Raw genomic sequence first — 26,336 nt, 5'->3', positions numbered from 1 at the left:
TTTCCTGCCAATAAGCTGTTTTGAAGGAAGGGACAGAAAATAAACTGGTGAAGGAGAGAGAATTTTCCAACCAGAAGGAATAACATCTTCCAAGGGCATGAGTCTGATGACATATTAATGTCCAAGCATGAGGTTAGAAGTACAGCAAACAGACCTGATTTTCTGGAAGAAAGATTTTGTCAGATTATAATAAACAATAGATAAATAAATGTCAAACATTTCTGTCCTTCAAAAACTTGTGTTTATTTCCTCACTGAATTTCCTTTATTCCTTCCTAAATCATAGTCCCTGAAGTTTGATGTCATGAATTTTAACAATGGTCTTTTAAAACTGGTTACTGTTAAAGCCTGAATCCTCAAGTTTTTTATTACCTGATATAAAATTTATTCATTTTAGCTGTAGAATACCCAAATGTCAAGGGACTTTGAAGACACAGTAATTTGAACCATATATCTCTATTCTTAGTGAAAAATGAAAACACTCCAGCGGAGTTTTATGTGGAGTAAACTAGGTCTGGAAATGGTCTGTATCGAGAGACCTAATGGCCTTTTGATGTCTGATTCTTTGATTTGGCTTTTTCTTTTTTAAAGGGGTGTTATGTGATTATAATTAGAAACATTTTAAGTTCTTTACTTGGGAAGTTAATTGTTCCTTAGCTTGCTCTATTATGACAAAATCATGTAGTATAGAATGGTGGTAGTGTTTGAAACTATTACTAAGGAGATTCACCGTGTTTACCAGAGAAAGTTCCAATTCATCATGCAAGGCTTATCTTATCCATACCGGGTACTCATTCATTTTGCAGGTTGTGGCTATGATGTGAATATGTGTTTATTATATATTAAAGATGTTTCATTTTAATAATTTTCTAAATTTACTGGGAATATAATAGTTTGCTTTTCTTGCAACTGGAATCATTATGTTTTAAGTTGAAAATGGTAGCTAAATTACTAGAAGGTATTAACAAGAATTTACATTCTTTTCTGGTAGGCAGATTTAAGGTATTCAGTTTTGTATGGATATAAGCATTTGTATGATATTGAGAAAAGTTATCCCTACCATTTAGAAAGTGCCTAAGGCCAGGCACAGTGGCCTCACACCTGTAATCTCAGAGCTTTGGGAAGCTGAGATGGGAGGATTGCTTGAGGCCAGGAGTTCAAGACAAGCCTGGGCAACATAGTGAGACTCTATCTATCTTTACCAAGACTTTTTTTTTTAAATAAAAATAGACCCGCATACAGGTGTGGACCTGTAGTCCCAGCTCCTTGGGAGGCTGAGGTAGGAGGATTGCAGGAGCCTAGCAGTTCGAGGTTATAGTAAACTGATTGCCACTGCACTCCACCCTGGGTGACAGAGTGAGACCTTGTCTCAAAAAGCAAAAAATAAATAAATAAAATTAAAAATAAACAAAATGCCTAAAACCTCTGAATATAATTTTGTTCTTAAAAATAACTCTCTTAAGTATCAAGGGTTGGGGTGGGAAGCAGCTGTTCTCTTTTCTCCTCTCTGCTTGAGCATCTGCAACCATTTTAGATCCAGAGCAGGCAAGGTTTCCAGTTTATTGTAAACATTCCTTAGCTCCAGTGAACATGCTGGCTTAACCCTCCAAGAAGCACAATGTAAAGCTCGAAGAGAAGAGAGCGATGTGTGGTGACCTTGCTTCCAGTTGAGAGAGAAATTTCCATTCTATGAAGTATTTCTTTGTAGACATGTCTTTGTAGAACTCAGCACTTCTCACAAAAACACACTGCTTTAAATGAGTGTCAGTAGAATATGCTGGTCAAGAGGCCTCTCCTGACAGAGACATTTGTGACACAATTTCACACCATAGGTTTAATTTGGAACATATTTTTACATTTCTTGGATGCTTTCCTTAGGAATTAATTGAGTTTGCAAAACCCATTTTTTAGCAGTTTATATATTTAGCTTCTTGAGTTTTACTACAGTCAACATTTGGATTAGCAATGAAATGTGAAATAAATGTAACCCTTATGGGGAGTAAAATATGCTAATAAAGGACAATAGTACTTCATTGAGTGTTTTCAAGTCAACAAAATGGTTTTAGTATGTATTCTCTTAATTTATCCTCGAAAGAATCCTATGTGGTTGTTTGTTATTACCTGCATTTTGAAAGCAAGAAACCGAGGTTCATGGAGATTTCACCAATTGTTCAAGCAGTTTCAGCAATACTGCAGAGCTGACACGTGACTGAGCAGGGCCTTGCCCCGGGGCACACGGAGTCCTGCTTCATTGCTCTTTTCCTGATAGAATGCCAGTGTTTACCTTTGTGTCACCAAAGTCATTTTCCTTTTGTGCTTTTTAAATGATTGGATCCAAATCATTTGAAGATGGCAACATATACTAGATACGTCATTACTTATTCTTTCTTGTTTCTTTTAGAGCTAGGATCTTGCTCTGTCACCCAGGCTGGAGTGCAGTGGCATGATCATAGCCCACTGCAGTCTCAACCTCTGGGCTCAAGTGATCCTCCTGCCTCAGCCTCCCAGGTAGCTGAGACTACAGGTGTGTACCACCATGCCTGGCTAATTTTTTTATTTTTTATTAAAATTTTTTTTTATTGAGACAAAGTCTCACTCTTGTCCCCCAGGCGGGAGTGTGGTGGCACTATCTCAGCTCACTGCAACCTCTACCTCCCCGGTTCAAGCGATTCTCCTGCCTCAGCCCCCTGAGTAGCTGGGATTATAGGCACCTGCCACCACGCCTGGCTAGTTTTGGTATTTTTAGTAGAGACGGGGTTTTACCATATTGGCCAGGCTGGTCTTGAACTCCTGACCTCAGGTGATCTTCCCGCCTCAGCCTCCCAAAGTGCTGGGATTACAGGCGTGAGCCACCATGCCCGGCTTTTTATTTTTATTTTTAGAGACAGAGTCTCACTTTGTTGCCCAGGCTGGTCTCAAACTCCTGGCTTCAAGGGATCCTCCCATCTCAGCTTCCCAAAGTGTCTGGGATTATAGGCGCGAGCCACTGCACTCAGCCACTTATTCCTCACTTAACCCCACATTGGGGAATCCGCCCTGCCCACAGCTCTGACATCTGCCCACCATATTCTCTGCTATAGGACCATCTTCCCTTCTCTGCTACGTTCATTGGGTCTAGAGTGGACGCCTGATCCAAAGGCAGCCAAATCATTTTGTTCTGAGGTACAAAGAGCTTAAGTCACACAGCTGTTGGAGGTGCCAGGATTTGAAATTGTGTGTGTTTGACTTTAAATCCTCTATTCTTAACCACTGTGCTATACTGCATTGCTCTTCTTCCCTGAAGCTTGGGAATTTGGAACTGGAAAACCGAGAGACTGACTCAATGCAGAAGCTGAAAACCTGGAACGTTACTATGAGGAAGGTTGACTAGGCAGCCACTATGGGCCATATGCGAGCTAAAGTGTTGAGTAGTTGTGTTGATGCCAAGAGGAAAGCAGGGCGGATGCACAGGGAGAAGCACAGATGCTGTAAGAAACGCAGCCATGCATAGCAGAGCCTGGTTTATTCCAGTTCCTTCTCAAGAGACACCTTCACTGAGAGCTCATGTCTTTATAATATACAGCTGTTTTTATTTGGTTACCATGAGTTAAAAGGCATTTTAACCATTTGTTTAAAATGTGGCCGGGCCCGGTGGCTCACTCCTGTAATCACAACACTTTAGGAGGCCTAGGTGGGCAGATCACCTGAGGTCAGGAGTTTGAGACAGCCTGGCCAACATGGTGAAACCTTGTTTCTACTAAAAATACAAAAATTAGCTGGGCATGGTGGCACATGCCTGTAATCCCAGCTACTCGGGGGGCTGATGCATGAAAATCGCTTGAACCTGGGAGTCGGAGGTTGCAGTGAGCTGAGATTGCACCGCTGCACTCTAGCCTGGGCAACAGAGCAAGACTCTGTCTCAAAAAAAAAAAAAGTTATAAGTTTACTTTAAAACATATATTAAATATGGCCTATATAATGTTATTACAATATGTATTTTTTTAAAAAAGACCTTTTTAAGAACAAAGAACAAAGGTGAACTGTAATATCTCACCCCTGTCAAAAGTATCACAAATTCTTACTAACGAAGTCTGAATCAGTGTGTGGATGGCATACTTCTACAGATTCCATAGAAATTTTAAGAAAGATTATTCATGCAAATAAAATTGATGACATTGCTGCTTTATTAGGAACAACACATTTCAGGTTTTTTCTGTAGTTATAAACTCTAAACAACTGTAAACTAGTTATTGTAAATTTGTATAGAACCTAAAACAAAAGGTAACGTTTTTGATTTGGGAGACAGTCAAGGCCAATAAATAACATGCTCTTCCCCTCTCAAATTTAGAACACATTCAGAAAAATAGAAGAATCCTATAGATGAAGTTGTGGTTTGGGTGTGTGGCCAGGTGAAGGTTGGGAGTCCTTTCTCAGTAGATTAAATGTGCTCATCAGGGCACAGCTAGAGCCGCCCACTGGAGCCTGTAAAGGCAGGGGAGGAGGACATTCTGACAATAGGCCCTCCCTGGAGAGAGAGGCAGGGGGCTGAACACTGTTCACACTTGCTTATCCAAGTCCATGGTGATTAGTGTATGCCAAGAAAGGGCAGCAGTTCTCTTCTTGTTGAAAGCGCTGAAGAGCTGACTTTATAGGTCAAATTAGGGAAGGTGGGAGGATTGTGTGCCACATCCAGCACATGTGTACGCATTTAACAAACGGTAACTTCTTGGAATATTCATTTCAGATTCTTTTTGTTTAAAGAAAAAAGTATGGTAGCTATGGGTTTCTTCTCTCTCCTTCCCTGGAGATAATCACCTTTCTTTTCCACATTTTATGCTTTTACCATGTCATTTCAAGGCTATGTTTAGTCTCAAATTAGGACTCCTCCTGAGTGTACCTTAAGTAAAACAGAATATTCCAAAAAAGGCTTTCAGTTGCTTTTCCTATTCTATCGTATGCATTTAAGGTTTTAAATTGTTTTAAGAAATGCTTAAGTTGTATCACACACATTTTTATATGTAGTGTGTTTTTTGTGGTTCAGTTCCAGTATAGTTCATGATTTTCAGTATGATTTACTTGACACTGAGAAATTATCTAAAAGTGTGTTTTTTTGCTTTCTGAAGAAGTTGCTTTAAGCCCCTTTCAGCAGGTGGAATTAGGAAACAAATGAATATATAGACACATACATATACATCCCTGTGTGTGTATATATTTGTGTGTGTGTTTATGTATTTACCTATGTGTATTTTGATATCATACACATATCCTATACTTATACATCTATATTTCTGTATGTTACTAAATATATAAAAAGCATGAACTCACACTAATTCCATTTCCAGTCAAATTCAACAGGGTTTATTTTATTTCTTCTTATTTGTTTTATTACCGTCTGACTGTGAGAAACCTGACTTCCATTATATATTTACTTATTTACTCAAACCTAGAATCCAGGAATTGGTTTTTCAATTGATAGACCATGCCTTTGTGAAGAAAGAAACCTGTAACTAGAGTCTAAGAGCACATGATCCAAAGACTGTATTCCAAGGTTAATTTGGTTATTTATTCCCCCTTCAGTGTGATTATTAATCATTTGAAATTTGTTTCTGTTTGTATTTCATTTCAGGATTTCCCTCTCCTGTCCTTGTTTATTTCTTTTCTTTTTTTTTTTAGTAAATAAAACATTAATATAATTCCAAACACCACACATGGACTCTTAGGTATATTCAGAGAGGTGTCGCCCTACCTTGATTCCTTCTCTGTTGTCTTTCCCATTCCAAGTCACTTCTGTGGATATATGATCTTATTAGTCGCTAGTTGATCATTTCTGTGTTTGTTCCTGCACAAATAAGCAGATACATGTATATCTCATTGTTTTCTCTTCCTCCTTACACGAAAGGCATGGACACTTTTGTACACACTGCTTTTTTCATTTATTATAACCTGGAAGTCACTCGTTCTTTTTACATCAGTGTAGTATACCAGTGTGTTTATGCAACCACTGTTCTATATGTGGGTATACAGGTTGTTCCCAATATTTGCAATTGCATGTGATGCAGTCATGAATAACCTAATGGATATGAATTTTTGTATTGTTTGGGATATAGATTCGGGGTAACTTTTTAGGATTGGGAATACTGGGTCAAAACTACGTGTATGTAGTATTGTTACATAGTGGCAAATTTTCCTCCATAAAGGTTACACTGACTTAAATTTCTCCTGGCTGCAAATAAGGATGCCTTTTGGCCTGCACATAGTCACTCATGCCTGAAATCCCAGCACTTTGGGAGGCCAAGGCGGGCAGATTGCTTGAGCTCAGGAGTTTGAGAGCAGCTTGGGCAACATGGCAAAACCCTGTCTCTACAAAAAACGCAAAAAAAGTAGCTGGCGTGGTGGCACGGGCCTGTAGTCCCAGCCAGTTGAGGGTTCAGGTGCGAGGATTGCTTGAACTGGGGAGGCTGAGGCTGCAGTGAGTTGTGAGGCTGCAGTGAGTTGTAATCTCGCCACTGCACTCCAGCTTGGGTGACAAAGTGAGACCCTGTCTTAAAAAAAAAAAAAAAAAAAAAAAAAAAGCGAATACCTTTTAGACTCCCAAGTAGAATGTTGTTACAATTTAAAAATTTTTGTAAATCTGGTTGGTAAGAAATAATGACACGGTTTTAATTTGCAGTACTCTTGTGAGATTAAACATTTTATTACATTTAAGGGCCATTTTATCAGCCTTATTTAGTTAGAATTGTCATACAATAAATTTCACATAAAATATACAGTTTTCATATATTTTGAACTATGTACATACTCATGAAACTACCAATACAAAAAAGATATACATGTGAACATATGTATCACTCCAAACGTTCTCTCCTCCCATGCCATCCTTCTGGTCTCCACCTTTCCACTTCCCCATATCCAGGCAACCACTGATTTCCTGTCCTTATATTTTAATTTCCAGAATTTTAGATAAATGGAAGCAGACAGTATGTATAGTTTTTCCAGTCCCTCCACATCTTTCCCAAAACTTCATATCATCAGTGTTTTAAATTTTCACCATGCTCACAAGTGTGTGGTAATATCTTAATTGTGGTTTTCATTTGCATTTTCCTAGTGACTAATGATGTTAAAAAGGTTTTCATGTCCTTATTGGCCATATGCCTATCTACCTTGGAGAGTCTTCAAATCTTTAGTCCATTTTTAAATTGGGTTGGCTTGTTTTCTTATAATTAAGTTTTGAGATTTCATTATATATTCTGGATACCAGTCTTTTATTAGATAGATGTTTTTGCATATTTTCTCCCAGTCTGTGACTTGCCTGTTTATTCTTTTAGTGGTTGCTTTCAAAAAGCAGGTGTTTTTAATTTTGATGAAGTCTACTGTGTTTACAGCATCTGTTCTTTTATGGATTGTGCTGTTGGTGTCATATCTAGGAAATCTTTTTCTAACCCAAGGTCACAAACGTTTTCTTCTGCAAGTTTTATAGTTTTGGGTTTTACATTAGGACTTTGATCACTTTTCAGTAATTTTGTATATACTGGGAAGAAGTAAGGATTAAAATTTTTTCTCAGGCTGGGAGCGGTGGCTTTCGCCTGTAATCCCAGGACTTTTGGAGGCTAAGGCGGGCAGATCACCTGAGATCAGGAGTTTGAGACCAGCCTGGCCAACATGGTGAAACCCGTCTCTACTAAAAATACAAAAATTAGCTGGGCGTGGTGGCAGGTGCTTGTAATCCCAGCTACTCGGGAAGCTGAAGCATGAGAATCACTTGAAGCCAGGAGGTGGAGGTTGCAGTGAGCTGAGATCACACCACTGTGCTCCAGCCTGGGCAAGAGTGAGACTCCGTCTCAAAAAACAAAAATAAAACAAAAATTATGTTTTCTCTTATGATACTGGTTTCTTGTCCTTTTAACACATATAAAATCTGTAGTGACATAACTATTCTCATTTGTAATACTGATAATTTGTATTGTTTCTTTTTTTTCTGACCAGTCTAGCTAGAGGTTTATCAGTTTTATTGATCTTCTCAACCAGCTTTGGGGTTCACTGATTTTTGCCTAATGTTCTTCTGTTCCTATTTTATTGATCTCTGTTTTGACTTTTATGATTTCCTTTCTCCTACTTATTTTGTGTTTTACTGTTCTTTAAAGTGAAAGCTAATGCCATTGTTTTGAAACCTGTATATTATTTTCTAATACAAATGCTTAATTCTATAAAGTTTCCTTCAAGTACAGTGTTAGTAGCATCTCTCTAATTTTGATATTTGTTTTCAGTTTCATTAATCCAAAATGCTTTCTAATTTCTCATTTTGTTTTTTCTTTGGTCCATGGGCTGTGTAGAAAAATATTTAGTTTCCAAATATTTGAGTATTTCCCAGATATCTTTCTTTTATTGATTTTTAATTTCACTATGATCAGAAAATATGCATTGCATGATATGAATCCTTTTAAATTTATGGAGACTTGTTTTATGTTCCAGAATAGTCTATCTTGATAATGTTCCATGTACTCTTGAAATGAACGTGTATTCTTCTTTGATTGAGTGGAATATTCTGTAAGTGTCCATTAGGCCTAGTTGGTTGATAGTGTTCTTCACATTCTATTTATCCTATCTCTTTATTCTTGTCTGTCTACTTGTACTATCAATTATTGATAGTGAGGGATATTGAAATCTCGAAATGTCATTGTGCATGTATTTATTCACCATTGCATTTCAATAAGTTTTTGCTTCTTTTGTTTTCAACACTTGTTTCCTGTTGATATGACTCTTTAAGTACTGTCAATTTGCTTTCTTTAGTGTTGACAAAATTCTTTGCCCTGGAGTAGGCTTTGTCTGATACTAATATCACGACTCCAGCTTTCTTTTGATTAGTGTTGATATAGCAATATACCTGCAATATATGTATGCATGCATGTAGAATACATGTAATATACATGCATGCAACATGCATGTAATATGCCACAGGCATGGGATATACATAGATACATGTAATATGCATGTGACATACATGCAATACACATATACATGCAACATACATTTATGTGATACACATGTAATTTGCAGGTACCTGATGTGTGTGAAACGCATGTCATATGCATGTATGATGCATGCATGTGATATACATGGATGTAGCGTGCATGCAACATGCGCACATTACATGCATCTAATACATGCACTGCATGGGTGCAATATACATGCTATATGCGTGCAATGTACATGCATGTAATACACATGTGTTCCTGAAATACACATGCATGCAATATATTTGTAAGACACATGTAAAACACATGTAACATGCATATATGTTATATACATGTGCTATGTATGTGTGCAGTACACGTGATATGCATGCTATGCATGTATGTATATGCATTGTGCATTGCACAGTATATGCATGCAGTATACATGTGCTATACATGTACATGACATGCACGCATGCAATATCAATGTGCATGCACGTAACATGCATGTGTTGTACATGCAAAATGCACACACATAATATACATGCATGTAATACGGATGTCATATATGTGATATATGTATGTAACGTGCATGCAACATGCATGTGTGCAATATGCATGAGTATACATGCATGTGATATACATTCATGCATGCAGTATACATGCAATGTGCATGCATGTAATACATATGCAGTATACATGCATGTCATACGTATGTAACATACATGTATGTAATATGCATGTGGTATTCATTTAATATGCATGCATATAATATGGCAACATACACTGCAATGCATGTAATGTGATGCAGCATGCGCACAATATACATGCAATATGCATGTAATGTGCATGCATGTAATATGCGTGCATTATACACGTGGCAGGAATGTAAAGTGCACGCAATATGTGGCATGTATGTAATATGCATGTATGTAACACATGCAATATTCATGTGACATGCATCCATGATACATGTACGTGGTATACATGTATGGAAATGTAATATGCATGCATGCATGTGATTTACATTTGTTATACGTGCAATATGCCACATGTGTGCTGTATGCACACACCATGCATGCAATATACACGTGTCTTACACATGTGTAATATACATTGTATGCATGCATGTATCAAACATGTACTAAGCATGTAACATGCCTTAGTGTGCAGGTGTTAACACCCACATGCGATAAAGATACATGTCATTTGCATACATGTGATATACACGTGTGTAACATGCATGTAATGTACATGTGTGTAACATGCATGTAATATGCAATATGTATGCGTGTAAGATACGTGCGTGCATGCATGTGATATGCATCATTTCAGATGCCTGCAAGATACAGGTAATACATAAAATGCTTGCAGTTTGCATGTAATATGCAGGTAACTTTCATGTAACATACATGCTTTATACATGTATTTAATATGCACACATATAATATACTTGTAGTATGCGTGCATGTAATATACATGCAATATGAGTGCATGTAATATATGCATGTGGTGCACATGCATGTAATATGCATGCCTGTGATACATTCATGTGATACACATGCACTATGTGACATCCATTGTATATACATGTAATCTGCATGCAATATGCATGTGATACACATGTAATATACATGTGTGCATGAATGCAGTACACATGCGATATACATGCATATAATGTGCATGGTATATGCATGCATGTCATACACATGTGGCATATATGCATGTAATACAAATTTAATATAGTTGTATGCAATACACATCCAAAATACACAAGTGTAATATACATGCGATATGAATGTGCTATGCATGCATGTAATATACATGTGGCATTCAGGTTTGCAATACACGTGTGATATGCATGTGATATGTATGTAATATGTGTGTGATATGCATGTCATACATGCATTTATATACCTGTGATATTCATGCATGTAGCACATGTGATATGCATGTGATATGCATGTAATATGCATGTGTTAAGCATGTATGTAATATACATGTATTGCACATGTAATGTGCATACATGCGATATATGTGATGTGCCTGTAATGTGCATGCTTGTGAAATGCATGTGTTACACATGTATGTAATATGCATCTATTTCATTTACATGTAATAAGCATTCGTGTAGTATGCATGCAATATACATGTGTGATATTCCTGCATATATGTAATATGCATGCAATAGACATGTAATATATGCATGCATTATTTGTGCATACAATATACATGTATGATGTGTGTGTATTGTGCATGCATGCAATATTCATTTAGATAACATACATGCAATATACTATTTGTGCATACAATATACATGTATGATGTGTGTGTATTGTGCATGCATGCAATATTCATTTAGATAACATACATGCAATATACATGTATGTAATGCAAATACAACATACGTGTGTAGCATGCATGTATTATACATGCATGTAATATACATGTGATACATATGTGATGTGTGTGCATGTTAGATACATGTATTATACATGTAATATGGTTGTAGGTGATATGTATGTGATATGCATGTATGCAATGTATATGTAATGCATTAATCTTCTTAAACATTTTTAGTAATGATCTTACCAAAATGAGAAGTCCTTCATGATGTTTTCCTGGATCAGCCTGGCCAACATGGCAAAACCCCGTCTCTACTAAAAATACACAAAAATTAAGCAGGCATGGTACTGCATTCCTGTAATCCCAGCTACTTGGGAGGCTGAGACAAGAGAATCACTTGAACCCAGAAGGCAGAGGTTGCAGTTAGCTGAGATCGCACCACTGCACTCTAGCCTAGGCGACAGAGCAAGACATTGTCTCAAACACACACACACACACACACGCACACACGCGCGCACACACACACACACACACACAAAGCTGATATAATGTCTTGATCGTTTTTGCATTTCTAATGCTGAGCACAGATCCTGGCATGTGATAAATGTTAAGTAAATGCTAATGAACATTTTAGCTTTCAAATACTCGAAGTTATTTAATATATAAATATTGCTATGTAAGGATAAATTATGGCAAGTACTTAGTTATAAATTCAGCTAATTAATATGAAATGGTAACTTAATACAAAACGTAGGTACAGATTTAAAGAAATACTGTTACGTGTAGTGAAACTACTTTGGACTTCCAGTCAGTTGGGTTGTTTTCATCACTTGTTCTGGCACTTTTATGTGAACTTGACTATTCTAAGTTTCAATGTTTTCTTCTAAAAGATGTAGTAACTTTTCTAATAGAAATTAGATGAAATAATGTGTGAACTGCCCTAACTGTAACAAGCAGGGTAGACATTCAATAAATGTTCACTCTGCTTTATCGTTTGCAAAGATTTAAAAATTATGGCTACACTATAAATGTTATATTTTGTAGCAATATAATTCTCTAAAAGTAGTGGGACATATCTATTGCGACTTTTCATTTCATATCACTTAGAAATCATCTCTAATGAGCAGAAAAGCTTCTCTCACCTGATAAATATTACATTTATATTTGATAAATAGGAGAAAATTTGCCTGCTTAAAATTTGATCTATTTGTGCATAGTGATTAATATAACTGAATATTTTCCAGTTACTTTGAAATATTGAACTGCCCTGGGACAAGGCATGGATAATGTTTTTGAAGGAAATAAATATTTCAGATTCACATTTCAGCCTTTTTTCTTTATTCCTTTGATCTGGCGTTGGTTTACTTATCATTCTGCTTGAGTGACTTCATACTGTCTTTCTTCCTCTCCTAGTAACAAGAAGTGGTCCTCACCTATTCCAGAATATTTAGGTTTTGTCATTTTACAAGAATAACATATATTTCCTTATTATTTACTGATATAACACTACATCTATAATGAAATATATTAATGGGTATGTATGTAAACTCTGTGTATATTATGTACAATTTATAAATGGAAGTTTTAATCCTTTGTTAAATATAGAGACATAAACGAAAATAGCATCATATGTGGGATTTATTTTGCATTTTAAAGAATTTAAAGATTTTAAAGGAATTTTTTTTACCATAAACCATGACTGCTTTATCTTTAAGGATAATTTTCTCAATATTTTGTTAGTTTACCATAAAAGTATTACTTGCTTTTGTATTTGCTGAGCTAGAATTTGTTTTATTTATGGACCCATATTACAGGCAGAAGTTAGTTTAGCATAAAATTATTATGTAAACTTTAAACTGTTTAAACCTTTCATTAATTTTACTTACATATCTTTATTTCCTACCTTACACATAAATTTGATCCTCTGAGAGCTGTTTCTTATATAGCCTCTTACTGCATTGTTACATTCTTTGTATTCTTTTAGCACTTAAAATTTGTCACAAGATTTAATGTGTACGATATTGCATAATTTTATTTTTCTCCTTGTATTTTCATCTTTTCCCTTAGTCAGATTATAGTTTCTGCAAGATAGGAAGCATGTCTTACACTTCTTTTATGTTTTCTATAGTATTTGAATGAGCAGATCTTAGAATTTGCTGCCAGCACCCTTGTCTCTGCTCCCAGAACAAAACTAACTTACTGAGAATGAAGGCTACAAGGTTGAGGCCAGAACTAGTTCTTTTGAATTATGATTCCAATCCAGTTGGATTTATGGACGTCCAGATTTATGGACGTCCTAGCTGACATCCATATCTTCTTAAGAGGTTTTTGAATTGTTTAATAAGATTCCTCATTTCTATTTATAACTAACATGCTTCAACCAACAGACAGGCATGGTTTTTTAAGACTGGTGTTTGACCCTGGGAGCAAACTCTCTGGGTAAGCCTACATTGTTGGCAATAAAAGGTCTTTGTCAGAACAGAGTTCTGTAGAACTTCTTTATGCTGTTATCATACCTGTTTCAAGCTTTTCCCTTAGTAGTGAGAGAATAACTTCTGATTTTGTGTTTTGGATCATCATAGTTTCATTGAGCTTATAGGAATAATCCATTCCTTGCCTTTTCCATCTTCTAGAGGCTGCCCCTGTTCCTTGGCTTGTGGCTCTGCATGCATTGATTGTGTCGAATCTGTAGATCAATTTGGGAAATATTACCATATATTCAATATTAAGACCAGTACTAACTTTCATTTTACTGGGCATTTTTTTCTGACTCTTGAAGTATCAGATGTTTAGCTGTCTACAGGGTTTACCATTTTTAAACTAGAATTTAGCAGAGACTACTAGTTTTAAAAGTCAAGTGAAGAAGAGGCCAAAGCAGTTTATTCACTTATCATGCTTATGAAATGTATTATTTTAAATATTTTTGACTCATTCCATTTAATCAGTTTAAGGAACAACCCGCAGCCATGAACATAGGTGATATTGCTGCTTGGAAGTCTTGTTTTCCAGCCCAGCTGGAAAGGGCATGGGGACTCTTCTAGCTGTTTCTCAGACTTGTTTGAAGTTTCTTGTTTTGTGTTGTTTTTCTTGGAGTTTCCAGGGGAGATGCCAAGCTAGCAGCAAATGAAGTAGACTGTAATGTGAAGCCTTATACATACATGTTGGATCGCAGCCATCTTTATTAAACGTACTGGAACAGAAATGTGCAGAAGGAAGATTTTCAAATTAAGGTTCACCCGTCCATATACGTGTTAGCTTGTAAAGCTCAAAAATACTAAACTGTCATCCATTAGTTCCCTATATTTTATTGCCCTTTTTGGAATAATCATGTACTTCAGAACATCCTTTAATCTGAGCTGGCTTGTGGTTGTTTAAGAATGCAGCTTCTTTTTTTCTTTATCCTTTATATACTCAGATGAGGAAAATTTACTGCACTTTATAAATAAATCAGAGCTAAAAAGCAAATTTTCTTTCCACCTTTTTATCTTCATGGAGGCCCAGCTTTAAGGCATTTGAGTGCTGCATTTCTACTTGGCCCAACAACTAGTTCCACTGGGGAAAAAAAAATCTTCAAAGTCCTTTTTTCCTCCTTGCAGGATGCACTATTGGGATCATAGTAAAAAGGAGCGCTGTTCCTGTGATAGGAGCAGACCTTTGTCTGTTTCAAAGCTTCAACATTTTCACTTCTGCTTCATTACTTTGTAGAAATTAAAATGGATCCCTCCTTAAAATGATTATCACCTATTTATTTGAATTGACAGATTTAATTTATAGTAAGACAGAGGGGCCAGGTGCAGCAGCTTATGCCTGTAATCCCAGCTTTGTAGGAGGTCGAGGTGGCTGGATCGCTTGAGTCCAGGAGTTCGAGACCAGCCTGGGCAACTTGGAAAAACTCCATTTCTACAAAAAAGAAAAACATTAGCCAGGGGTGGTGGCTTGCACCTATATTCTCAGCTACTCAGAAGCTGAGGTGGGAGGATCACCTGAGTCCAGGAGTTCAAGGCTGCAGTGAGTCCTGATTATGCCACTGCATACTCCAGCCTGGGCAACAGAGCAATACCCTGTCTAAAAAAGAAAAAAAAAAAAAAAAGGGGGCAGAAGGTTTCTAAATATTAGTGGAGCTCAATGTATTCATTATGGTTTTACTGGACAAGAACATTGAATTACATTGAATGAGGCCACCTTTGATATTTAGCGTTACTATTAGGTTAGTTCAGACAGTATGGTGGGGCTGGAAACTAGATTTTACATATTTCCCTGTGCTTACAATTGAGTGTACAACAATATTTGCTATTTGTAAATCAGGGTAGAAGTGATCACTTAAAAGCAATGTGCCTTATTGTGCAAGGTTTTCACATTTTAAAATGGCCTCTAATTACCTGATGGATAGCTGAAGTTTATGACTTTGATTTATGTGGTCATAAATTAGTTATAAAGTAAAGAAAAAGATTTGTCCTATTAAATTAAAAGTGTTTGACTAAATAGTTCATGCAAATTATTGCACAAATATTATAAAAAACTGACTTTCAACATAGATAGGACAAAGTTGCTATTTCAGCTATAGGTCAAATATTTTTATAAAATTTGTTATCTTTCTTTTGGCTATTTAATGTTCTGTAATTTAAAAGTAAATGATATATAAACTTTTAAAGTTTTCAAATCATGTTCAATGTACTTTCTTTTGTGTTTATATACAAACTGACCAAAGGTAATCCTTTGATAAATGTTAATCTTAATTATAAAAGAGTCTTCCCAAGTGCTTTTAGAAGGGCCTCAAAAAGTAAAGAGGAACATAAGATAAACTAGTCACTATAATCTCTGAAATGGTCATTGCACTGCCTAACTCCAGTGCCTTGGAAACAGTGCCACCATTCATCAACCACAGCACCCTTTCCCTCTGAGCTTGCTCTCAGAATCCTTTAAACAGAGCATTCCAGGCAGCCCCTTCCAGTCAGTTGGGACCACCACACCAGAGAACATCTATTTGCCAAGCCAGGTCTAGACCATGGTACCCAATAACAATTTATATGACTTTATGTTGTTCCCATGTGCTGTTTTAGTATTCAAATATTTTTATATTCAAATAAATTATTCAACATTTGTTGCAGGGAAATCCTACATACAACTTAAAGCCTCCTGTTCTTGCACAGAATAATATAGGAAGAGTGAAAATGCACCAGAGCAATTTAAACTTCTCTATAGCCATCAGAGTGCTCAGTCTTTCATATAGTGGTGTCCCTGCAGTCAGCCTTCAGTATGATATCCAGTTATTAATCACCATTATCTTTGAACTAATATTCACATTAGGTGGCAAAAAAGCCTCACTAATGTTAGGACCTCAGAATTTAACAGCCAGTTAACTTTAAGGCCATTTTCCTTTAACAACGTGTAAGAAACATGGTGAACAACAAGATATTCAGGTCCCAGTTCATTAAAGTGGACAAGTTGAAGAATAGCTTTTAAAAACTTCCAGAATCCTGTACCCCATTGCTGCAAAATGCAGTCCCTGAGAGCCACATGTGGTATGCATCATGACCTGGAATGGCTTAACTCTCATGCAGGGCATCACACACCTTGGGGCAGTATTAAATTCTGTAAGTCATAAAAATGGTGGCTACATCTGTAAAACAGACACATAAAGGAACAGGGATTTAGTGGGAAAACTGTTTTGTTTATCATGGGATCGCAATGATTATTGTCACCTTCAGGTAGATGGATACATGGGATATGAAGAGAGAGACACAAGGTGGTGTTTAAAATGACAAGTAAACATGCACGGCATGCTCTTTCAGCCTGTCAACAAACATTTGCCTATTTGCGGATCCCAAATACAGGGGTGGGGATGGGATATGGGTGCGAGGAGAGAACATACACACACGTCTATCTATCTATATCTATATGTCTATATCTATATCAATGATAACCTCATTATAAAGGAACAAGAGAGTCTTGCTGAAGTAGAAATTAGGTAACACTTTTTCTTATTAGTCTTTTGACCACTTAAGCTTTGAAAGAGGTTTTCAGTTTGGTGGGTGGGGAAGAAGAAGGTTTGGTATTTTGATATTTTATATGATATGTACGTTCTTATTGAAAAGCCTAGACATTTTTGTATCTTAGAGTGGATTTTGAACTCAGATAAATAACTTGGAAAAACTCGTCTTACCTTTTGCCCAAGTCTTAAAAGATTGCATCCTCTTGTTTTAGAAATGTCTTTTCTCCCCTTTATGATATTCCTCTCAAATTTGGTTTGAGTGAGTTAAATTACCCACCCCTGCCCAGCATCCTTCAGTGTTACAGCTAATAGTAAGAACATGTTTTATATGTGTCTAAGCTTTCCCATTTAGGGAAGGTGAAGTAAGTTAATCTTACCTGTGGCATCTGGAAAATCAGGAAAACAGTGTGGCATAGCAGCCAACAACAGGAACTCTAGAAGCACACTGTCAGGACTGGAATCCTGGCTTGACCTGTTGTTACTCTAGATGTGTAACCTTGGAAGTATTCTCTCAGCCCTACCTTCCTGTTCTGTGTAAGTAAGGCTATAATAACACTCTTATACTGGTTTACTGTGAGAATAAATGAGAGAAGACATAAAATTCTGTATTAGGCCATTTTCACACTGCTGATAAAGACATACCTGAGACTGGGCAATTTTCAAAAGAAAGGTTTAATGGACTTACAGTTCCATGTGGCTGGGGAGGCCTCACAATCACGGCGGAAGGCAAGGAGGAGCAAGTCACATCTTACATGGATGGCGGCAGGCAAAAAGAGGAGCTTGTGCAGGGGAACTCCTCTTGTTAAAACCATCAGATCTCGTTAGACTTATTCACTATCATGAGAACAGCATGGGAAAGACCTGCCCCTATGATTCAGTTATCTCCCACTGGGTCCCTCCCACAACACGGGGGAATTATGGGAGCTACAAGATTAGATGTGGGTGGGGACACAGAGCCAAACCATATAAAATTCCATTGCACGGTGCCTGGCACCTAGTTAGAACTGAGAGTTAACTATTGTTAAATGGCATGCATTTATAAACTGAAGCCTTTAATTTTTTCTTCTATCAACATGCAAAGAATCCTTTTGTTTTGTTGGACCCTTTCAGCCATGTAATTTCCGCCTAAGGTATGAAGAAATGAGATGGTTATCATTTCTTTTAGGCAATCTGCTAGAAGGCAGTAAAGTAATTTTAGGCCATCATGTTTCTCTGTTGCATTGACTTCACTGCAGATTAACTTCTGGTAGACATACATCTTTCTATTGGTACATTTTAAAAAAACCAAAAGACATGAGATGTAATTCACATACCATAAAATTCACTGTTTTAAAGTGTATAGTTTGGTGGATCTTAGTATATTCACAAGGATGTGCAACCATCACCACTATCTAATTCCAGAACATTTTCATATTTTCCTCATTTCATATCTGTTAGCAATCACTCCCTATTTCCCCAGCCTCTCAGACCCTAGTAACTACTAGTACTACTGTCTGTCTCTATGGATTTATCTATTCTGGAAATTTCATATAAATTGAATCAAACAATATGTAACTTTTTGTGACTGGTTTCTTTCACTTAGCTGGATGTTTTGAAGGTTCATCCATGTTGTAGCAGGTATCAGAACTTCATTCCTTTTTAAGGATGACTAATACTCCATTGGATAGCTAGTCTGCATTTTGTTGATTCATTCATCACTTGATGGAGACACATGGTTTTACTCAGATTCGTTTTTAGGGAAATCTTTGAAAGTAGTTTTCCCTTCATCAGAATACATAGTACATGTTTATACCCTTTTTCTCTTTAGATGAATTATTGTCAAATTTCTAAAGGGAAGTTTTGTAGGATTTGGATCAAAAAAATTAAAATCTGGATTTTATTTTAGAGGGAGTTAAATATTGTTCTTTCATTCATGTTAGTTCTTTTATATTTTAACTCTGAAGCTTCTCTGAACCTTTCTAGGGAAAAAGAGGAGCAGCTTACTCGTGTGACTGAAGTTCAGAGGTTGCAGGCCCAGCAGGCAGATGCCGCTCTGGAAGAGTTTAAGCGGCAGGTGGAACTGAACTCAGAGAAAGTCTATGCTGAAATGAAAGAGCAGGTAAGGAGGCCGCCACACCATCCCTTTTGAAAGTCACTCTCTCAGTAGGAAGGTACATTCTCATCTTAAATATGACAGAAACATTTCACTTTTTAAAAGAGCTGTGTCAAAATTAACCATACAATCGGGTCAGAGATTCAGAATGAGAAAGAGATGTTACCACTTGATTCATCCTTCAAGCGATGCCAGAATGATCATTTAAAAGTCCCCTGTATAAATGCAGTAATGGCAAGCATGTGCCTTGCTTTGGAAGGATAGATAAGCCTAAGAGAAAAATCCCGTGACTGATCAGTTTCTTTAGAACAGGGGCTCCAGTTAACCATGTCTGTGTTTCTTCATGTTCTATAAATAGTGTCTTATTGATCAGTTACAGTAAATTATTTTCAACTGGCAGTTGTGAAGAACAAAGGCTGTCTCCAATTCTCATACAAGATGGGTGGTAGTTTTTTTTTTTTTTTAGTTTTTAAAGAAAATACAAAATTTGTAAAAGAATAAAGGGAATTATTACGAATACCTGGGTACCCATTGCAAAGATGTAATAATTGTTAATGCTGTTTATATAAACTAAAACATTCAGGTGAAGCTTTAGTTTAATTTGTTATTCATGTCTAATCACATTATTCTTTCTTCCCTAGAGAAATCCACTGTAATTAATTGAGTGCATACAGTCAGCCCTCTGTATCCATGTGTTTTTGTATCCATGGGTTCTGCCTCCACAGATTCAACCAACCATGGATCGAAAATATTTGGAAAAATTTGACAATGCTCCAAAAAGTAAAACTTGAATTTGCCATGTGCAGAGGACTATGTTGAATCCATGTGATAGAAGTGACATGTAGATGTTATATTAGGTATTAGAAGTAATCTAGCAATGATAAAGTACACGGGAGGATGTGCACAGGTTGTATGGAAGTACTAGATCATTTTATATAAGGAACTTGACTATCTGTGGATTTTGGTATCTGGAGGGGTTTCAGGAACCTATCACCCATGGATACTGGGGAGGGCTGCATTATTTCAGTTTATTTTATATGCATGTATAATGCCCATAGATAATATACATGTATATATTATTTATGCATTAATATGTTATAGGCATAAATGTTTTTTGTTTTTTAAAAAATTAGATGAATATGAACAGATTTTAAGTACTATTTCTGTTTGCCCTTTTGTATATAATAGTATGTATCTGTGTGCTAACCATGTTGTTTTAGTGCAATCTTTTTAACACTAAATTTATTTTATCATATGAATATACTGTATTTTATCAGCTCCCCTACTCAAGCATATTTAGTTTATTTTCAGTTTTTTTCTGATTATAAAGAATATTTCAATACTCATTTATGATTTTATACTATAGTTGTCTTCCTTAGGAGTCCCATGCACACACTGGGTGGGAGAAATATCCCTAAGGAAAGTTTCATGTTTGAATCTGACTGAGAACTGAGCCCTAGGTTATGGGATCCCTGGGGTATCACTTTTTTGGCCAGAAACCTCCGTGGCCAGTGGCACCTTTTCCTGAGTTTTGCTCAGGCCCACTGGGCTTATTCCACCCACTTGGCCTGACATGCTGCTCTTGGCTCATGCTACTGGCCTGGATCCCACACCTGCCAAGGGTGAGTCAGGCATAGAGCAGCAAGGGATGTGTGAGCAAGTGTGGGGTCTGGCCACTGTGCAGTCAGGTATGCCACCTGCTGCAGTGGGGTGGGCAGCTCCAGGTGCCAGCATGGGTGTCAGCTCTCTGCGAGGCTGTGACTGGACCAGGTATACTGCAAGCAGCTTCCACAGTTGTCACTGGGGAACGTGGTGGTACCTGAAGCTTGGAGATGCCAGGAACCACAGGAACCCAAAGAGGAAGTCATAGCCCTGGCTTGGGAGTGCCCTGGTCTGGGGTCCCCACAGGGCTGCAGCTCTTCTCTCCTTCTCTTTGCCTGCAACAAGGTGAGCAAGGGGACATGTTTCAGCCCTGTTTGTATTGTAGCTCTTTTAGCCCTGCCATTCGACAGGTCCTGAGTTCTTGTTCCGTGACTAGGAAAAATGAGGTATACAGACAAGTGGAGGGTGAGCAAGACAAAGAGGAGCTTTATTGAGCAATAGAACAGCTCAGAGGAGACTCATAGTGGCTAACTCCTTTCTGCAGCCAGGGTGTCCCACTGAGTGTTCAGCTCCTAGCAGAGAGGAGACCCTGGAGTGGTAAGCCCCTCCCTGCAGACAGGCAGTCCCATCATCTGTGCAGCTCTCAGCAGAGAGGAGGCCCTAGAGTGGGTTTCTCCTCTCTGTAGGCAGGTCGTCCTCTCATCTCCCCAGCTCTCAGTAGACAGGAGGCCATGGAGTGGGTTGCTCCTATCTGCAGCTGGTGGTCCCAATGTCTCTGCAGCTCTCAGCAGAGAGTAGGCCCTCGGATGAGTTGCTCCTCTCTGCAGCTGGTTGTCCTGACATCTGCAGCTCTTAGGAGAGAGGAGGCCCTGGAGTTGGTAGCTCCCCTCTGCAGCTGGTTGTCCCCACATCTGCTCTTGTCTGGCTGAGCCTGGGGCTTTTATGGGCCTCAGATGGGAGGAAGTGCACACTGATTGGTCCATGGGCAGCCATGGGCAGGCCCAGAAAAGGCACCAGGAGTTCCCACTCCAGTCTGTGGGACTTTAAGCCAGGCCCCCAGCCTTTAGGCCCTCCCTGGCCTGAAGCTGAGGCCTCACTAGGGACCCACCCCCTTATAAGCAGGAGCCTGTCTGCCCCCTGCTGCTGTTCATGGTGCCTAGGCTGTAGGTGCCAAGGGTTGCCTGCAGGCCAGCAGTGAGCTGCCATCAGCACCCCCTTGGCTTCCCTCCTATGCTTATTGGCAGCCAAAGTAAAGAGGTGGCTGAGGCAGCAGGAGGCTGGCATGTCAGTACTGCCCTGAGTGTGTGCCCACCTGGCTGGCTGCGACAGTACCCAGACTCAGCCCTAACTTTGCTCCAACATCAGAGTGGGCACGGACAGCAGGAAGAAGCCAGACAGCAGGAGCAAGCACTTCTGAGCCAGCTAGGGAAGCAGGGACCTTCTCCAGCCTCCAGGAGTGCGGAAATGCCTGGATCCACAGCCAGGGGATAGTAGGCTGAAACTGCACCATTCATGTTACATATAATGTAATGCATGTAATATACATGTATGTAATATGCATGCAGTAAAAAAAAATGTGGTGATTCCATTTTATACACAACCAAGGAGTTTTTTGCTTACAAAAACAATAGGAAAGCATGTTCTTATATATAAGAGCTCACGTAATATATACCACATTTTTCTGGAAAAAATTTGTATGAAAACATGAACCAATCCAGAAATGAAGCATAAGACTTCCCACACATAAGGAACCATCATATGAAAGGGTGAGTAGAGAACCCTGGAACCCCAAAGAAGTAGAAACAAATTTAAATACTTGTTACACTTAGAATTCTAATATTAATTTATTTTTTGAAAAGGAAGGTATATAAAACAGAAAATACAAATGTATTAACAACTTGAATTTATATCCCTAGATTACATTAACAAGGACCAAAAGTAGATGAATAGCAAGAGTTGGAGAAGCAAAGTATACTAAAACTCTTTGTCATAAATATGTGAGACTCATAAGATTCTTAAAATTAGGGAAATGTAGGTAAAAATAATTTTGAAATGTTTAAATATGAGCATTAATAAAATTAGCAAGTTGTACTTTCTTATAAAAATCTTGAAAAGATAAAAAGCAAAGCTTGAGAGGAGATGCTGCCAAAGGAACAGAAGCAGAAATACTATAAAATGTCCAAAATAAGGTAGAGTATATAATTGTAATAATAAACATTAATAGGTTAAATTTTTCTAGTAAAATGGTATTGATTAGAATACTTAAATCCATGAATATGCTGTTTGTAGAAGTTATAACTAAAATAAAGTTAACACAAAAATTATATTAAATTGATGATGAAAATATATCACTTATATTCAGAAAAAAAGGAAAGTAGGATTGTAACACTGTCATACAAATTAGATCAATACAAGTCAATAAACTGGACAAAGGGATATATTTTTGCATGCTAAAGGCAAGAGTACTCAATTGAAATATGAAAAGATGTTAGGAATACATGGAGAAATGGACATAGATAATCATGGGATATTTTCATGTGTTTTTCTCCATCTTTGACAGGTCAGTGGGTAAAATCCAAATGGGGTGTAACTAACAAATTATATGACAGCTATATTTTGACTTTTTCTTTTTTAGGATTTTATTTTTTTACTTTTACTTTTGTAGACATATGTTTCCATTTTATTCCAATAAGTACAGTAGTCCCACCTTATCCAAAGTTTCACTTTCCGTAGTTTCAGTTACCTTCCATCAACCACAGTCCAAAAATATTAAACGAGAAATTCCAGAAATAAAGAATTAATAAGGTTTACATTGTGCACTGTTCTGAGTAACTTGATGAACTTTCATGCCATCCTGCTGTGTCCTACTCAAGGCATGACTCATCCTTTTATCCAGAATATCCATGCTGTATACCCTACCTGCCCTATACATTGCAGCTATATAGTAAAAAGCATAGTGCATATAGGGTTTGTTACTATCCAAAGTTCAGACATCCACTGAGGCTCTTAGAACATATGAGGAGGGACTACTGTACCTAGGAGTGGAATAGCTGATCAAGTTTAACATTTTTATTTACTTATGTATTTATTTTTTATTTTTTTATTTTTTTATTTCAATAGGTTTTTGGGGCACAGGTGGTGCTTGGTTACATGAATAATTTCTTTAGTGGCGATTTCTGAGATTTTGGTGCACCCATCACCCTAGCGGTGTACACTGTATTCAGTGTGTAGTCTTTAAACCCTCACCTCCCCCACCCACCCTTCTTCCCTGAGTCCCCAAAGTCTATTGTATTATTCTTATGCCTTTGTGTCCTCATACATTAGCTTCCACTTATAAGTTAGAATATATGATGTTTGGTTTTCCATTCATTTAGAATAATGGTCTCCAATAACGTCCAAGTTGATGTGAATGCCATTATTTTGTTCCTTCTTATGGCCAAGTAGTATTCCATGGTGTGTGTGTGTGTTTGTGTGTGTGTGTATATATATATGTCTGTGTGTGTATGTATGTATGTACGTATATATATCATGATTTCTTTATCCACTCGTTGATTTATGGGCATTTGGGCTGGTTCCATATTTTTGCAATTGCGAATTGTGCTGCTATAAACATGTGTGCCCAAGTATCTTTTTCATATAATGACTTCTTTTCCTCTGGGTAGACACCTGGAAGTGTGATTGCTGAATCAAACAGTAGATCTACTTTTAGTTCTTTATGGAATCTCTACAGTGTTTTCCATAGTGGTTGTACTACTTTACATTCCCATCATTATTTGATATAATTTCGATTTTCTTAAATTTACTGAGACTCATTTTGTGGCCTATTATGGTCTATCTTGGGGAATGTTCCATGTCCTTCTGAACGGAGTGTATATTCTGCAGTTGTTGGGTAGCATGTTCTGTAAATATCTGTTAAGTCCATTTGTTGTAGGGTATAGTTTAAATTCATTGTTCTTGTTGACTTTCTGTCTTGATGACCTGTGTAGTGCTGTCAGTGGAGTATTAAAGTACCCCACTATTACTGTGTTGCCACCTGTCTCATTTCTTAGGTCTGGTAGTAATTGTTTTATACATTTGGGAGCTCCAGTGTTAGGTGCATTCATATTTAGAATTGTGATATTTTCCTGTTGGACTAGTCCTTTTGCCATTATACAATGTCCCTGTTTGTCTTTTTTAACTGTGGTTGCTTTAAAGTTTGTTTTGTCTGATATAAGAATAGCTACTCCTGCTTGCTTTTGGTGTTTATTTACATGGAATATCTTTTTCTACCTCTTTACCTTAAGTTTATGTGAGTCCTTATGTGTTAGGTGAGTCTACTGAAGACAGCAGAAATTTGGTTGGTGAATTCTTATTGATTCTGCCATTCTGTATCTTTTAGGTGGAGCATTTAGGCCATTTACATTCAATGTCAGTATTGAGATGTGAGGTATTATTCTATTTATCATGCTATTTGTTGCCTGAATACCTACTGTTTTTTTTTTCATTATGTTATTGTTATATAGGTCCTGTGAGATTTATGCTTTGGTGTATTTAGAGGATTTGTTTCAAGATTTAGAGCTCCTTTTAGCAGTTCATGTAGTGGTGGCTTTGTAGTGGTGAATTCTCTCAGCATTTGTTTGTCTGGAAAAGACTGTATCTTTCCTTCATTTATAAAGCTTAGTTTCACTGGATACAAAATTCTTGGCTAATAATTGTTTTGTTTAAGGAAACTAAAAATATGACCCCACTCCCTTCTAGCTTTTAGGGTTCCTGCCAAGAAGTCTGCTGTCAATCTGATAGGTTTACCTTTCTAGGCTACCTGATGCTTTTGGCCCCAGCTCTTAAGATTCTTTCCTTTGTCTTGACTTTAGATAACCTGATGACTGTGTGCCTAGGTGATGATCTTTTTGTGATAAATTTCCCATGTGTTCTTTGTGCTTCTTGTATTTACATATCTAGGTCTCTAGCAAGACTGGGGAAGTTTTCCTCAATTATTCCCTCAAATATGTTTTCCAAACTTTTAGATTTCTCATCTTCCTCAGGAACACCATTTATTCTTAGGTTTGGATGTTTAACTTAGTCCCAAACTTCTAGGAGGCTTTGTTCATTAAAAAAAAAATTTTTTTCCTTCATCTTTAATGGATTGGGTTAATTTGAAAGCCTTGTCTTCGAGCTCTGAGGTTCTTTCTTCTGCTTGTTCAATTCTATTAACTGAGATTTTCCAGTGCATTTTGCATTTCTCTGAGTGTGTCCTTGATTTCCAGACATTATGATTGTTTTTTATATATGCTGTCTGTTTCATTGAAAACTCTTCTTTTGTATTCTCTATCACATTTTTGATTTCTTTATGTTGGACCTCACCTTTCTCTGATGCCTCCTTGATTAGCTTAATAATT

General features: G+C 37.3%; 1 protein-coding gene across 14 annotated transcripts in view; it reads left to right on the top strand.

The window, feature by feature from the left end:
* Positions 1 to 26,336, top strand: part of LOC105469025 (centrosomal protein 112) — a 535,394-nt gene that overhangs the window by 186,198 nt on the left and 322,860 nt on the right. For all 14 annotated transcript variants that reach the window (XM_024788889.2, XM_071083480.1, XM_011719542.3 and 11 more), the window contains one exon: positions 19,230 to 19,365. In XM_024788889.2, coding sequence (XP_024644657.2) covers positions 19,230 to 19,365 — 136 coding nt within the window. The remainder of the gene's footprint in view (positions 1 to 19,229; positions 19,366 to 26,336) is intronic.

Source organism: Macaca nemestrina, chromosome 17, assembly GCF_043159975.1.
Source record: "Macaca nemestrina isolate mMacNem1 chromosome 17, mMacNem.hap1, whole genome shotgun sequence".
In the NCBI taxonomy this organism is placed as follows: domain Eukaryota; kingdom Metazoa; phylum Chordata; class Mammalia; order Primates; family Cercopithecidae; genus Macaca; species Macaca nemestrina.
Note: the sequence above shows the minus strand (reverse complement) of the source record. Positions and strands in the feature narration are given on the sequence as shown.